The sequence below is a fragment of the Hyla sarda genome, chromosome 4 (genome assembly GCF_029499605.1).
Source record: "Hyla sarda isolate aHylSar1 chromosome 4, aHylSar1.hap1, whole genome shotgun sequence".
NCBI classification, from domain to species: Eukaryota; Metazoa; Chordata; class Amphibia; order Anura; family Hylidae; genus Hyla; species Hyla sarda.
Window position 1 is genome coordinate 32,122,940 of NC_079192.1, and position 12,714 is coordinate 32,135,653.

The window sequence follows — 12,714 nt, forward strand, 5'->3', positions numbered from 1 at the left end:
ACTTGTCTTCTTCTCTGCCTGTGACATTGCTCAGCACAAGGCAGCACAAAGCAGCATGCTGTACACACACCTCAGTCTCCCGAAATTTCCCAGTAAAGATATATATATATGTGTATGTGTACATTACAGGGTAATGGTGATGTAGACTGTAGGGAATGAAGTGTACTGCCAATTGAAGCTCCGCCCCCTTAGGGTCTATGACAGACGCTAAGGGGGCAGAACTTCATTTTAGAGACAAGATACAGCCACATCGTCTAAGAAAGCAAATGATAATGTGTTGTCTTGGGAGACCGAGTGGTGCTGGGGAGCTGCTGAGACAACACTACACTGACAATGAAAAGACTACACAATTTCTTGTCAGGAGAGAAGGAGGAGCCGGGAAGCTGCTGAAACAACACCACACTGACAATGAGATGACTACACAACTTCCTGTCAGGAAAGAGGGAAGAGCTTGGAGCTGCTTAGACAACACCACACTGACAATGAGAAGACTACACAACTTCCTATCAGGGGTGAATCACATCAAAGTATTCTGAAGCCAGTATAATCTGTGATAAAACTATATAAATAAGTTATATATCTTGAGGTAATAGTTTTATCTAAATACAATTAAAATTACGTCTTATTATAATACCACTTTAAAGGGGAATTTCGGCCAAAGACATCTTATCCCCAAAGGATAGGGCATAAGATGTCTGATGATGAGACACCCCCCCCCCCCACCCCCAATCCTTTGGATAGGGGATAAGATGTCTTTGGCCTGAATACCCCTTTAATGTTCCCTTATATATTAGAGATAAGTCGTCCAAGTTATTCCTATAGATCATCCGAAGATGAACCAAACAATACCCATTCTTCCCATATACCCTAAGGACGTGAGTTAAAAGTTCAATCTTTATTGTATTGTACGCACGCAATTTATATTAAAATACTAGGAGCCACTGTAATTCACTTTCCTAATAAATGTGAAATGACCAACTGGTTCAGTATTGGATGTTAATTACACCAGATAACGGTGCCTGCAGAACATCACTAAACTGGATACTTGGACAGATGGCTGCCTATATCAAAATCTTTCACACTGCCCCCCTCGACATGTTTCGCTGGACCACCAGCTTTATCAAGAGGTAAGCGGGCACTGGTTAAAAAACGCTGATTCTAGGGGTTTTAAAACCTCCCCTGTGACATCACAGGAAGGGGATTGTATACACCAAGGGTTACTGAACCAATCCACCAACTGAACTGATGATGGATTTTAGCAAGGACCAATCAGTGTGAGATACATCATTCCCAATGCTATCCAATTGTATCTATCCACCATCACTTGCCAATCAGGACAAACCTAGCCATGATTGACAGAATCGCTCACCTTTTGGAGGCAGCGATCCCCTGTCACGATACCCCATCCCCTGTATCGCCCATCATTAGCCACGGAGCAAACATAGCTCCAGGCTGTTGATGTATGGGGGAGCAGCAGGAGAGATTGCGAGGGTCCCAGGCAGCAGGACCCCTGCGATCAGACATCTTGTTCCCTATCCTTTGGATAGTGGATAAGATGTCTAGGGGCAGAGTACCCCTTTAAAGAGTACCTCTCATTAACTTGAAACATTTTATAATCCTCCCAGTTCACTGCCCCCATCATGGTAAACCACCTCCTGCCTTTATTTTTATTATTTGTTAGTTTTCTACCTTGATATTGCTCTGTATTTTCTGCTCAGTCTCAGTCAGATTCACAGACTGGGAAGGGGCGTTCCCCAGCAGGCGTGACATCATCTGTAGCCATACAGGGGAGAGCTTCCTCTCTTACTCTGCAACCAACAGAAAACTGCAGTTAAAGGGGTTATCTGGGAAAAAAACTTATATATATATATATATATATATATATCAACTGGCTCCAGAAAGTTAAACAGATTTGTAAATTTCTTCTATTAAAAAATCTTAATCCTTTCAGTACTTGAGTACTGCTGAAGTTAAGTTGTTCTTTTCTGTCTAAGTGCTCTCTGATGACACCTGTCTCGGGAACTGTCCAGAGTAGAAGCAAATCCCCGTAGCAAACCTCTTCTACTCTGTGCAGTTCCATAGACAAGCAGAGATGAGCACTGTTGCCAGATAGAAAAGAACAAGTCTACTTCAGCAGCTGATAATTATTGGAAGGATTAAGAATTTTTAATAGAAGTAATTTACAAATCTGCTTAACTTTCTGGAGCCAGTTGATATAAAAAAAAAAGTTTTTTCCTGGAATATCCCTTTTTAAGTGCGAGATGAGCTATGATTGGCTAAGGCTGCACACACACACAACCCTCAGCACTAAAGACTGAATTTCCTGTGTTTGGACTTCTGCCAGGCCAGCAGGAGTCCAAAGTCTGTGCTAAAGATAGGGGGGGGGAATGTGATCTGGACAAGTAGGGAGACACCTAGTGGCAGCTTTTTTAAACACAAATAAAACATAGAAAACGTAATTGTTATTTTTTTTTTTTTTTTTAAACAAAGTATATTAGAAAGACCTTATATTTACCATAAGGAGCGCAATAGCAAAGGTTAGTTTTAATGACAGTGCCCATTTAATGGAGGTACCCAAGAGCCCATAGACCACAACCACTTCTCACTCTCGGGTGTTACAATGATCGGTGACCTGAGTTTGGCCTTATTTTATGTATACACAAAAATCTCATCTTAGTTAGTTGTTGCCAAAACAGGGATATTCAAAGCAAAACCAAAGTCACGTTATGAGCGAATGTACAGTACAGATCACATAGAACAGACGGCAATAACTGCAGGCTCATATCTACGGTGCCGGGGGGTGGGGGGGGGGGGGGTAAAATGGGGCTCGGGAGAACAGTTACTGATGTGTCCTGAGGTACCTGGAGCAGTAAATACCCCTTATAATCATCTAATGGGGGTAGTCAGACTTCTCTGATGGTAGTTCTCTTACAACTATGATTGGAGGTAGGGTTTCCAGATGTCACCAATGGGGTACCCACCCCCACCCAAGAAATGACTCTAGAGCAGTGGTCTCAAACTGTGGCCCTCCAGATGTTGCAAAACTTCAACTCCCAGCATGCCCGGACAGCCAACGGCTGTCCGGGCATGCTGGGAGTTGAAGTTTTGCAACATCTGGAGGGCCACAGTTTGAGACCACTGTTCTACAGAGACTAGTGCTTACCGTAATGCTACCCATTGGGCCATTACCACCATGGACTAAGAGTGCTTCCAATGTGTTAAATGCTTGTTCATGATATCTGCACTCCAGCGTACAGGGCTGGTTTAAAGGGGTACTCCGGTGGAAAACAAATTATTTAAAATCAACTGGTGCCAGAAAGTTATACAGATATGTCAATTACTTCTATTTAAAAATCGTAATCCTTCCAGTATTTATCAGCTGCTGTATGCTCCGGAGGAGGGTGAGTTGTTCTTTCAAGTCTGACCACAGTGCTCTCTGCTGACACCTCTGTCCGTGTCAGGAACTGTCCAGAGTACAAGTAAAATCCCAATGGCAAACCTCTCCTGCTCCAGACAGTTCCTGATACGGACAGAGATGTCAGCAGAGAGCACTGTGGTCAGACAGAAAAGAACTCCAGAAAAAAAATACATCTTTCTGTGGAGCATACAGCAGCTGATAAGTACTGGAGGGATTAAGATTTTTAAATAGAAATAATTTACAAATCTTTTTAACTTTCTGACACCAGTTGATTTAAAAAAAAAAATTGTTTGCCACTGGAGTACCCCTTTAAAAAAAAAGCTGCATGCAGGGTCCGGCACCGTGCCCGACAGGGCCGGATCATCATTGGCGCTATGGAGCACCTGCTCCGGGCCCCGTGCCCGCAGGGGACCCCCGTCACACTCAGGACATCCCTGTGTCCCAAAAAATCTTTCCAGGACACACGGATGTCCAGGCATTTACCTCTCTGCGGCGGCCCCCGCGTTAACTTTAAAAATGCAGGGGCGCAAGGAAGTAGCGCACGCAGGGACGTCACTGACGTCCCGTGCATGCGCCCATAGGAGAAAAGCAGAGCGGAGCGGAGCATCGAGGAGGACGCACGTGCATGGTAAGTTACCAGCAGCACGTCATCTTCAGAGTTCCTCCGCTCCTGGGTCCTACTGCTATGGCCCATAGGCCATAGCAGCAGATCGTGACCCCGGTCCCCGGGGTCCCCGGACCGGAAGGGCGGTGGTCGGAACACTGAAGCGGGGCAGTACACAGACATATGGCTGGAGGCTGCATGTCTGTGGGGGAACTGTACTGCACCTAATGTGGGGGAACTATACTGCACCTAATGTGGGGAAACTATACAGCCAACCTAATGTGGGGGGAACCATACTGCACCTAATGTGGGGGAACTATACTGCACCTAATGTGGGGGAACTATATTGCACCTAATGTGGGGGGAACTATACTGCACGTAATGTGGGGGGAACTATACTGCACCTAATGTGGGGGAACTATACTGCACCTAATGTGGGGGAACTATACTGCACCTAATGTGGGGGACTATACTGCACCTAATGTGGGGGACTATACTGCACCTAATGTGGGGGAACTATACTACACCTAATGTGGGGGAACTATATTGCACCTAATGTGGGGGGAACTATACTGCACGTAATGTGGGGGGGAACTATACTGCACCTAATGTGGGGGAACTATGCTGCACCTAATGTGGGGGAACTATACTGCACCTAATGTGGGGGACTATACTGCACCTAATGTGGGGAACTGTACTGTACCTAATGTGGGGAACTGTAATGCACCTGATGTGGGGGGGGGAACTATACTGCACCTAATGTGGGGAACTATACTGCACATAATGTGGGGAAACTATACTGCACCTAATGTGGGGAACTATACTGCACCTAATGTGGGGAACTATACTGCACCTAATGTGGGGAACTATACTGCACCTAATATAGGGAACTATACTGCACCTAATATGAGGAACTATACTGCACCTAATGTGGGTGAACTATACTGCACCTAATGTGGGGAGAACTATACTGCACCTAATATAGGGAACTATACTGCACCTAATATGAGGAACTATACTGCACCTAATGTGGGTGAACTATACTGCACCTAATGTGGGGAACTGTACTGTACCTAATGTGGGGAACTGTACTGCACCTGATGTGGGGGGGAACTATACTGCACCTAATGTGGGGAACTATACTGCACCTAATGTGGGGAACTATACTGCACCTAATGTGGGGAACTATACTGCACCTAATGTGGGGAACTATACTGCACCTAATGTGGGGAACTATACTGCACCTAATATAGGGAACTATACTGCACCTAATATGAGGAACTATACTGCACCTAATGTGGGTGAACTATACTGCACCTAATGTGGGGAGAACTATACTGCACCTAATATAGGGAACTATACTGCACCTAATATGAGGAACTATACTGCACCTAATGTGGGTGAACTATACTGCACCTAATGTGGGGAACTGTACTGTACCTAATGTGGGGAACTGTACTGCACCTGATGTGGGGGGAACTATACTGCACCTAATGTGGGGAACTATACTGCACCTAATGTGGGGAACTATACTGCACCTAATGTGGGGAACTATACTGCACCTAATGTGGGGAACTATACTGCACCTAATGTGGGGAACTATACTGCAACTAATGTGGGGGAACTATACTGCACCTAATGTGGGGAACTATACTGCACGTAATGTGGGGGACTATACTGCACCTAATGTCGGGAACTATACTGCACCTAATTTGGGGAATTAAACTGCACCAAATGTGGGGGAACTATACTGAACCTAATGTGGGGGAACTATACTGCACCTAATGTGGGGGAACTATATACTGCACCTAATGTGGGGGAACTGTACTGCACCTAATGTGGGGGAACTGTACTGCACCTAATGTAGGGGAACTATACTGCACCTAATGTGGGAACCTATACTGCACCTAATGTGGGGGAACTGTACTGCACCTAATGTGGGGAACTATACTGCACCTAATGTGGGGAACTATACTGCACCTAATGTGGGGGAACTGTACTGCACAAATGTGGGGGAACTATACTGCACCTAATGTGGGAAACTGTACTGCACCCAATGTGGGGGAACTATACTGCACCTAATGTGGGAAACTGTACTGCACCTAATGTGGGGGAACTGTACTGCACCTAATGTGGGGGAACTGTACTGCACCTAATTTGGGGGAACTGTACTGCACCTAATTTGGGGGAACTATACTGCACCTAATGTGGGGGACTATACTGCACCAAATGTGGGGGAACTATACTGCACCTAATGTGGGGGAACTATACTGCACCTAATGTGGGGAAACTATACAGCCAACCTAATGTGGGGGGAACCATAATGCACCTAATGTGGGGGAACTATACTGCACCTAATGTGGGGGAACTATATTGCACCTAATGTGGGGGGAACTATACTGCACGTAATGTGGGGGGAACTATACTGCACCTAATGTGGGGGAACTATACTGCACCTAATGTGGGGGAACTATACTGCACCTAATGTGGGGGACTATACTGCACCTAATGTGGGGGGAACCATACTGCACCTAATGTGGGGGAACTATACTGCACCTAATGTGGGGGAACTATATTGCACCTAATGTGGGGGGAACTATACTGCACGTAATGTGGGGAGAACTATACTGCACCTAATGTGGGGGAACTATATACTGCACCTAATGTGGGGGAACTGTACTGCACCTAATGTGGGGGAACTGTACTGCACCTAATGTGGGGGAACTATACTGCACCTAATGTGGGAACCTATACTGCACCTAATGTGGGGAAACTGTACTGCACCTAATGTGGGGAACTATACTGCACCTAATGTGGGGAACTATACTGCACCTAATGTGGGGGAACTGTACTGCACAAATGTGGGGGAACTATACTGCACCTAATGTGGGAAACTGTACTGCACCCAATGTGGGGGAACTATACTGCACCTAATGTGGGAAACTGTACTGCACCTAATGTGGGGGAACTGTACTGCACCTAATGTGGGGGAACTGTACTGCACCTAATTTGGAGGAACTGTACTGCACCTAATTTGGGGGAACTATACTGCACCTAATGTGGGGGACTATACTGCACCAAATGTGGGGGAACTATACTGCACCTAATGTGGGGGAACTGTACTGCACCTAATGTGGGGGAACTGTACTGCACCTAATGTGGGGAACTATACTGCACCTAATGTGGGGGAACTATACTGCACCTAATGTGGGGGAACTATACTGCACCTAATGTGGGGAACTATACTGCACCTAATGTGGGGGACTATACTGCACCTAATGTTGGGGAACCATAGCTGCAACTAATGTGGTGGAACTATACTGAAACCTAATTTGGGGGAACTGTCGGGGGGGGGGGACATAATGAAGTGCCTGGTGGCATCCTGCATTCACATCGATTCCTATCCAGGATGGTGCCAGATCTCCGGATAGCCAAAGATGGAACCACGACTCAACCGAGCCTGTGTCCTTCCCAGTACAAAGTGGGTTTTTGAATGGGAGACCATCCATAGGAGTCAGTGAGACTTTGACACCTAGCTATAGGTCACAGAAAGTGGGTCACAAACCATAGGATTTGGAAGGACAGTATGACAGCACCAATATCATGGATTGGTTGGCACAAAATTCCTTGTTTGTAAGTGTGAGGTCACTTTTCTCCCTCCCACACATCAACCACCCCACCCTTTGAAACACACCTGTGCTCCATTCCATGCAATAGACCAGTGTTTTCTGACCAGGATGCCTCCAGCTGTTTCAAAACTACAATTCCTTGCAAACTAATCTCCCTCACACCCAGCAGTCCCTCCACCCATTGAAGCACAGACAGGCTCCCTTTGAACACCTGACTAGTGATATATTGTCTTGGGCCGCACTGCAACATGGGAAAACCTGAGACATTTTGTATACTGTTAAAAATAAACATTGGGGCAAAAATCACAGAAAACTTGCGAGACTACCATCAAACACAGGTACAGAAATGAAATGATGTACTACAGTAACTTTACAGCCTCTAGCATAGTCAAATCTCGGAATACCCCTTTAAAGTAAGATGCTACATAGATACGGTCAATAAAGTGACTGTGGAGAGTACACAACCTTTATAAACTCAAGACTCACCTTGTATCTGGGATCTTCATCATCGTTCTTGAGGCAGCGATACGCTTGTAAGACGATCCCCCAACTCATGTCAAGGTCCAGGGACAGACTGCTGCGCGAGCCGGGATCACCAAACATTTTGATTTTCTAGAAAATAGGATAAGAATGAACGCTAAGAGCCACAGGGTCTTCAGATACTTGAGAATTGTGAGATCACAGAGCAATTAAATAAAACTACAGGAGATAAAAGACCATGTATATGTCCTATGCCCTCCTTCTTACCATAAGGTACAATGGCCGGTGACACAATTTTCTTGTCTAAGAAGCCTATGATTACAAGTTGGCCTGTTTCTGACTTACTACAAGACATTCGCAAAGTCTTCAGGTCCTTTAACCTCTTTCACATTTTGTTATGTTGCCCCTTGTTCTAAAATTAATAAAAATCGGAATTCTCAGCCACTGGCAGGGGATTTGGATCAGAGGCGCACCCCCTCCCCTGCTCCAGTACTGTACTCCGGGGTGCACCCTGCTGACCCTACCGTACGCAATGAGATGACGTCATCATGTAGGGTTAGCAGAGTGCCACACAGCAAGAGGAGAAGACCAAAAGAGGATGAGGAGGCCCTGGTGTCAGAGCGAGAGTGGGGGAAGGTGAGTGGGATTTTTATTTAAAGGGGTATTCCAGGAAAAAACTTTTTTGTATATATCAACTGGCTCCAGAAAGTTAAACAGATTTGTAAATTACTTCTATTAAAAAATCTTAATCCTTTCAGTGCTTATGAGCTTCTGAAGTTAAGGTTGTTCTTTTCTGTCTAAATCCTCTCTGATGATACCTGTCTCGGGAACCGCCCAGTTTAGAAGAGGTTTGCAATGGGGATTTGCTTCTAAACTGGGCGTTTCCCGAGACAGTTGTCAGCAGAGAGTATTTAGACAGAAAAGAACAACCTTAACTTCAGAAGCTCATAAGTACTGAAAGATTAAGATTTTTTAATAGAAGTCATTTACAAATCTGTTTAACTTTCTGGAGCCAGTTGATATAGAAAATAAAAGTTTTTTCCTGGAATACCCCTTTAAGGAAGGGGGTTTGGGATTGTCTGTCTACCCACCTGTACTATGTACCTACCTACCTGCACTATGTATATACCTACCTAAACTATGCACAATATATAAAGTTGTGGCACAAAATTTACCGCACAATATATAATGTTGCAGCACAGAATTTAGTGTACGATGTATAATGTTGCAGAACAGAATTTACTGCACAATATATAATGTTGCAGCACAGAATTTATTGTACGATCTATAATGTTGCGGAACAGAATTTACTGCACAATATATAATGTTGCGGAACAGAATTTACTGCACAATATATAATGTTGAGGCGCAGAATTTACTGCACAATATATAATGTTGCGGAACAGAATTTACTGCACAATATATAATGTTGCAGCACAGAATTTACTGCACAATATATAATGTTGCGGAACAGAATTTACTGCACAATATATAATGTTGCAGCACAGAATTTACTGCACAATACATAATGTTGAGGCGCAGAATTTACTGCACAATACATAATGTTGAGGCGCAGAATTTACTGCACAATATATAATGTTGCGGCACAGGATTTACTGCGCAATATATACTGTTGCGGCACAGGATTCACTGCACAATATATACTGTTGCGGCACAGGATTCACTGCACAATATATACTGTTGCGGCACAGCATTTACTGCACGATATACAACGTTGCGACACTGAATTTACTGTACGATATATAACATTGCGACACAGAATTCACTGCACAATATATAATGTTGCGGCATAGGATTTACTGCACAATATATACTGTTGCGGCACAGGATTTACTGCACAATATATACTGCTGCGGCACAGGATTTACTGCGCAATATATACTGCTGCGGCACAGGATTTACTGCACAATATATACTGTTGCGGCACAGAATTTACTGCACGATATACAACGTTGCGGCACAGAATTTACTGCGCGATATATAACATTGCGGCACAGAATTTACGAACTTAAAATTTAGAATTCAAAGACTTTTGCGCCCTTTATCACCACGTTAAGAAATACCCCCAAAATCTCTATAAAGTGGGCTTCCGCCGCTCTCTATATATGGACTGAGTATTTGCTTTGCTTCCTTCCCGGGCGGAAGTATTTCCTGCCCTGTTTGAAGGTTTGGGGAATCGCTCACTATAGGAATACCGGATCCCCCGCAGCTTCCTTTTTGCACGTCTCCGTCGCATGTATAGGAGAAAAACTAGAGCGAGCATGTAAAAAAAAAACATGCGTCACCTGCTTCACTACGCTAAAACGAAGGCGTATATATGGCAGAGGTGTAAGTTTAAGTCCCACACAACAAAAACCCCAAATCTTAGTTTTTTTTGTCTAAATGGGATAAAGTTTATACAGAAAAAAAAATAATAATAACACAATACTATATAATATAATACAACAGGGAATATCAATGTAAATTTTTTAATGAATTTTGTAGTAAAGCAGTGTCAAATAGTGCATATATTGTACAGTGACATTTCAATTAGGCACTATTGCCTAGAAGTAAACGTTTCGAAGCGCTACGTAAAAGTGAAGCGCCCCCCGATGGCTTTGGCTGGTTACAACACCGTTCGAGGCCAAACCAATGCAATGCTTTAGTTTGCTGTTACCCAACAAGGATGCCTCCAGCTGTTGCAAAATTACAACTATCAGCTGTTGGCTCTCTGTGAGTTGTAGTTTTGCAACAGCTGGGGGAACACTGGTTGGGAAACACTGCTCCAGTCGTTGGTGGGGACAATATGGTGTTCAATAACATCTTCTTGGATGCTTACATCCACCATAACCCATCACATAGACCAGTGTTTCAACCAAGGTGCCCCCAGCTGTTGCAAAACTGCAACTCCCAGCATGCCCGGACAGCCGTTGGCTGTCCGGGCATGCTGGGAGCTGTAGTTTTGCAACAGTCATTATTGGGGACAATATTGTTTTTTTTTTTATATCAGTGGCATGTAAGCTTCTTCCCAGAAGCTAACGTCCACCATGACCCATCCGTGTTTTCCAACCATAATGCCTCCAGCTGTTGAAAAACTACAACTCCCAGCATGCTGAGAGTTGTAGATTTGCAACAGCTGGAGGAACCTTAGTTGGGAAACACTGGTCTAGTCATTGGTGGGGACAAAATGGTGCTCGATACCATCATGACCCATCACATAGACAAGTGTGTCCAAACCGTTGGCTGTCCGGTCATGCTGGAAGTTGTAGTTTTGCAACAGCTGGAGGCACGCTAGATGGGAAACACCAACATGTTGCTACATATACGAGAGCTTTAACAGTACAACAGGTGCATTGGTACAATAGTAGGGTAACCTATGGGCCCATCAAAGGTTATAGAAGAAATATATATATATATATATATATATATATATATATGTATGCGTAACGCAACAGACACAAACAAGCCACTAACCCATACAAACACAACAAATCGTATCATATTATAACCCTGTATCTATACATTACAATTCATACACACAATACAACAAAATGGACAGACTACGCCCCGCTGGGTTAACACTTTCCTCACCTCATCGCCTCAATTCCCAACATCACCCACCAAAATTTGAAAAAGTTTTGCGAGGAAGTTAGTTAAAGGGTCGGAGCCGGCAATGTGTCCCCCCAATATATACACCCCACAGAGACTCAATTGAGCCGGCCGGTGTATGGAAGGAAATCTAGATGATGTCCCCGTTTACCTTTGATCCCTGATTTTTACTTGTCTCACTTTTCTCTCTCCCTTCCTCCCTCTATTCTACTATGCTGGAAGCCTTCCTCCGACATCCTGCTCCCCCCACTAGCCTGAATTTTGCAGACTCAGGAGAGGGTGGTGTGGTGGGGCGGAATGTCACTTCCTCTGACCCCTCTCGTACTTTTCCCAGACCGCAAAAACAATGGCAGATTTCTCTTGTTTTTCGGAAGGTCGGAGATTGAAACAAAAAAGTTTAGGAAATGAAAAAATACAACACTTTACAATGATACGTTCAGTATCTGGGTTACTGTAATAAGATGTTATAGGGTAATAAGAGGATCAGGAGCCGGGTTACTGTAATAAGATGTTATAGGGTAATAAGAGGATCAGGAGCCGGGTTACTGTAATAAGATGTTATAGGGTAATAAGAGGATCAGGAGCCGGGTTACTGTAATAAGATGTTATAGGGTAATAAGAGGATCAGGAGCCGGGTTACTGTAATAAGATGTTATAGGGTAATAAGAGGATCAGGAGCTGGGTTACTGTAATAAGATGTTATAGGGTAATAAGAGGATCAGGAGCCGGGTTACTGTAATAAGATGTTATAGGGGTAATAAGAGGATCAGGAGCCGGGTTACTGTAATAAGATGTTATAGGGGTAATAAGAGGATCAGGAGTCGGGTTACTGTAATAAGATGTTATAGGGTAATAAGAGGATCAGGAGCCGGGTTACTGTAATAAGATGTTATAGGGGTAATAAGAGGATCAGGAGCCGGGTTACTGTAATAAGATGTTATAGGGTAATAAGAGGATCAGGAGCCGGGTTACTG

At 44.2% G+C, this 12,714-nt stretch overlaps 1 protein-coding gene across 2 annotated transcripts in view; it reads right to left on the minus strand.

The window, feature by feature from the left end:
* The window catches only part of RGL3 (ral guanine nucleotide dissociation stimulator like 3), a 54,652-nt gene extending 42,629 nt beyond the window's left edge, over nt 1-12,023 (minus strand). The window contains exons 1-2 of one of the 2 annotated variants that reach the window (XM_056570398.1): nt 11,892-12,023; nt 8,138-8,263 (exon numbers count right to left, since the gene is read on the minus strand). In XM_056570398.1, the coding sequence (XP_056426373.1) occupies nt 8,138-8,254 (117 nt within the window). In that variant the 5' untranslated portion in view covers nt 8,255-8,263; nt 11,892-12,023. Of the gene's footprint in view, nt 1-8,137; nt 8,264-11,722; nt 11,846-11,891 lie in introns of those variants that run through there. The other variant, XM_056570399.1, reaches the window with a different exon arrangement.
* Between the last annotated feature and the right edge of the window lie 691 nt (nt 12,024-12,714).